This window comes from Microtus ochrogaster, chromosome 8 (assembly GCF_000317375.1).
Source record: "Microtus ochrogaster isolate Prairie Vole_2 chromosome 8, MicOch1.0, whole genome shotgun sequence".
Lineage (NCBI taxonomy): Eukaryota > Metazoa > Chordata > Mammalia > Rodentia > Cricetidae > Microtus > Microtus ochrogaster.
The window spans coordinates 1,822,054-1,826,342 of record NC_022015.1 but is presented as its reverse complement, the minus strand read 5'-3'; the positions used below and the strand labels follow the sequence as shown (position 1 = coordinate 1,826,342).

Sequence of the window (4,289 nt, the reverse complement as noted above, 5' to 3'; positions counted from 1 at the left end):
GCTCTTCGAGCTGATGAGGGAGAGGGACTTGATGGGGGAGGGGGAGGGAGGTGGGAGGCGGTGGCGGGGAGGGGGCAGAAATCCTTAATAAATAAATAAAATTAAAAAAAAAACAAATCCAGGTCTATTAACCACTGAACTATCTTTCCAATCCCAGTTCTCAATTCTTGTCTTGGTCTTTTGGGATCCTATCAAGATGTAGATAAGATAGAACATATAATAATTACAGATGCATACATACAAATATTTTATATGTGTCCTCTGTTTTCAAATCCAATATAGTAGTTGTTTTACTTTTTTTACTTTTCCTCAGCAGCTTTACATTTTATCTTTCTAGTAAGAGTTTTTGATTCTGATCCCTAACAATGCAGTGAGCTTCAGCTTTTGATATAACACTGAGGAAGAAAATGGTACCTCTAATCAATTGTGAAGTGCTCACCAATGTGAAAGGTAGTAAAGCATGTGGGAAAAAATATCTTTGACTCAATGAAATATATTGGGTATACTGAAAATTCCCTCTAAAGTTTTCTGATTTATTAAAACACATTTTAACACAGATTCTAAAAGTAAAATAGCTGCTCATCAGTAAAACATAAAAGCCATATCCTTCCCAATGTGTTTATACTTTGTTTCTAAATGAATGTGCTTCAGGAACAATATTTTTCCTGGACTTACCCAGCTATGCCTTAGTAACAACCTGGAATAAAATGAAAAGTTTCACAGGACAGTGACAATAAAGCCCAAACCTGCTATGTCTTACACTTTTGATTCTGATAAAGATTCTAATGTTCATTTGCCCTTGTTTTCTTTAAGGATTGTTCAAGTTTAGAAGAATATAACATTGCTGCAGCACTACTCCCTCTGACCAGTGCTTTCTATAGGGTAAGTTTGCTTGGTACATACATAAACTTGTTATGATTTACATATCTGTGTTTTATTTGATTTCTCATGGCATTTTGTGAGTCTGTCCCCTTATTATACTAAGGACTTATGGGTAAGTTCACCCTGCCACAAAAGTAAGTCTTATGAGACCAGGGCATTATTAACATACACTTAATGAATGAATGACATCCATGGAGACAACATAGAATTTATAGTCAATTTTCTGGACTGTCCAAAGTGAATGTTTGGAGAGGTTGGGAGGGTTTCTTTGTAGCTTTGGAGCCTGTTCTGGAACTTACTCTTGTAGACCAGGCTGGCCTTGAACTCACAGCCAAAGTGATTTTTTTTTTAATTCTACACTTCAGCATAGCTCTACTGTTCATGCCATCACATAAAATATTAGCCCTGATTTTTTATAATATTATTTTGCCTGCTCATGTATGTGTGGGGGCAGATAAGTGAGCAAGTAAACTCATACCATGGTGTGCAGGAGACAGCTTGCAAGTGTTGGTTCTCTGTCCTTCCACCATGTCAGTTCTAAGGGTTGAACTCAGGTCATAAGGCTTGGGGGGCAAGCATCTTTACCCATTGAACCAATCTAGCAAGTTCTCTTTATTGTCTTTCTCTTATTTTTAAAAAAAAAAAAAAAAAAAAAAAACTGGCTCTAGAGAAATTCCCAAGAATCCACAAGAATGACCCCAGCTAAGATCCTAAGCAATAGAGAAGGGACCCAATCTTGACTTTCCCTATAGTCAGAATGATGAATATCTTAAATATTACCATAGAACCTTCATCCAGCAACTGATGGAAACAGAGGCAGAGACCCACACAGGAGCTCTGGACTGAGCTCAAAGTCCAGTTGAAGAGTGGGACGAATGATAATATGAACAAAGAGGTCAAGACCATGATGGGTTCACTGAAAGAAACAGTCTACCTGAGCTAATGGGAGCTCACCAGCTCCAGCTGGACTGGGAAGAAACAAGCATAGGACCAAACTAGTCCCGCTGAATGTGGATGACAGTTACATGGCTGGGGCAGACTGAGGGGCCGCTGGCAGTGGCACCATGATTTATCCCTACTGCATGTACTGGCTTTTTGGGAACCTATTTGCTTTGGTGGATGTCTTGCTCAGCCTAGACATAGTAGGGAGGGCCTTGGACCTTCCCCAAAGCAATGTGCCTTAACCTCTCTGAGGATTGGATGGGGGTGGGGTGGGAGGGTGTGTGGAGGGAATGGGAGGAGGGAAGGGACTGGGAACTTGGATTGGTACATATAATGAAAAAAGATAGTTTTTCTTTTTAAAAAATAAATTAAAAAAGAGTTAAAAAAAACAAAACAAAATTCACATGCTGGATAATACATTTAGTGCATCTTTATAAAATAAGCAGTAAGAAGCAAACGATGGGAACATCTGACTTACTTTTGAGCCATCTGCTTCAGGAGGCAGCAAGCTAACACGTTTGGCTAATGCTGTTTTCTCCGCATTGTCAGACTTAATAATAAAAACTTATGCTTTGAGTTACATATATATATGTAACTCATATATATGTATATATGTTAAATATATATATATATATATATATTTGCTTTTACTTTAGGATCAAATTATCAAAGTTCCAGTAGCAAGCAGAAGCTTATTTATCAGTCATTTGAAAAGGGAAAATTGTTTGTTGGGTTTTGGTTTTAGGGGTAGTTAAGGCAAGGTCTATGTAACCTTGTCTGACCTGGAACTAGCTAGGAGACCAAACTCTCCTCAAACTCATGAGATCTGCCTGCGTCTACTTACCATGTGCTAGGATTAAAAGCATACATCACAATACCTAACTCAAAGAAGTTTAAATGCAAGGAACAATTGATAATTAACTACTAAAATAAAGAGAATTCTAAAATATGCAGGAATGGAATATAAGGAGCAGCTACTATTTATGAGGGCCTCTCCTCAGACAGTCTTGCTAAGAAGATGTTGCTATGGCCAATGCAGCATAGATGCACCCAGCAAGTAGGTAACTGGAAACTACCTGCTGCAGTGCTGGTAAGACTTGCTTGGATTTCTGTCTACTAGAATGCCACTGGGCTTCCACGGTCCAGTGAAGTTTCACTACTGAAACTTCATGGAGACTGAGCTTTTCCAGGTATCTCACAGGCAGGACCAAAAAAAGAAAACAGTCTCCAGATGTAGGTAGAAGTTTCTGTCCTGCAGATCGCTCAACAAATAACCATACAGAGGCTTAATATTAATTATAAATACTCAGTCAATAGCTCAGGTTTGTTAACTCTTAAATTTAAATTAACCCATATTTCTTCTATGCTTTGCCACATGGCTTGGTACCTTTTCTCATTATGGCATGCTCATCTTGCTTCTCTCTGTATCTGCTTGTGATTTCTCTCACTCTGCCCTTCTTCCCAGCATTCTCTCTTAGACTCTCCCCCTACCTTTATCCTGTCCAGCAATTGGCCAGTCAGCTTCTTTATTAAATCAGTCACAGCAACATATATTCACACAGTGTAAAGGAATATTCCACATCCACAAGCAGAGAAAGAAGCCACTCCTACTGCAGTGTCCCTTAGCATCTTTATTAATAATCCTTAATATTCCCATTGGCAAAGGAAAGATATTTAGAAGATTTATTTCCGGGGTCCTAAAGCAGGGCTAAGAGATGGTTTTAGGAGGAAGAGTGCAGAGTGCTCAAGGTGAATCACACAGATTGTTGGATATTTTCTGAATATGCATCTTTGGGGAATTATTTCTAGAGCATAACATTTTTAATGCAGGAAGTAGATGTAAATTGCTTTATCCTGGCCACAAACTGAAGTGAGCCAGCATATTTCACAGCCAGTGTAAACTCTTGGGATTTGCTCACCACTGCCTTATGGAGTAGAATCAACTGATTTATATTTTTTTTAATTTAACTTTTATAAGTTCTTTGAATTTTTTATACAGCATGTATGTTCATATTCACCCAGCAATTCTTCCTGGACCCACCTAACTTTTTGACCTTCTAAAAAGCAAAACAAATTTTCTACTGCCCAAATGTCCTTGGATGTGTGGTCTTTTACTGGAGCATGGTCTCCTTACCAGGGGATACATTCTTAAGAGAAATTGTCTCTCCCTCTTCCAGCAGTTATCAATTGTCAATTACTTCATGACTAGGGATAGGGTTTTGTGCCCAACTTTATTTTCTTTTCTTTTTTTTATTCATTCTTTTTTTTTATTAAATTTTATTATTCAATTAAGGATCTCCGCCTCCCCCGCCCCTGCCTCCCATCTCCCTCCCCCTTCCCCGATCAAGTCCCTCTCCCTCATCAGCTTGAAGAGCAATCAGAGTTCCCTGACCTGTGGGAAGTCCAAGGACCGCCCACCTCCATCCAGGTTTAGTAAGTTGAGCATCCAAACTGCCTAGGCTCCC

At 39.0% G+C, this 4,289-nt stretch overlaps 1 protein-coding gene across 1 annotated transcript in view; it reads left to right on the top strand.

Moving 5' to 3' along the window:
- The window catches only part of Sbf2 (SET binding factor 2), a 412,779-nt gene that overhangs the window by 286,254 nt on the left and 122,236 nt on the right, over window positions 1-4,289 (top strand). Inside the window, exon 19 of the mRNA XM_026781117.1 lies at window positions 814-882. Coding sequence (XP_026636918.1) covers window positions 814-882 — 69 coding nt within the window. The remainder of the gene's footprint in view (window positions 1-813; window positions 883-4,289) is intronic.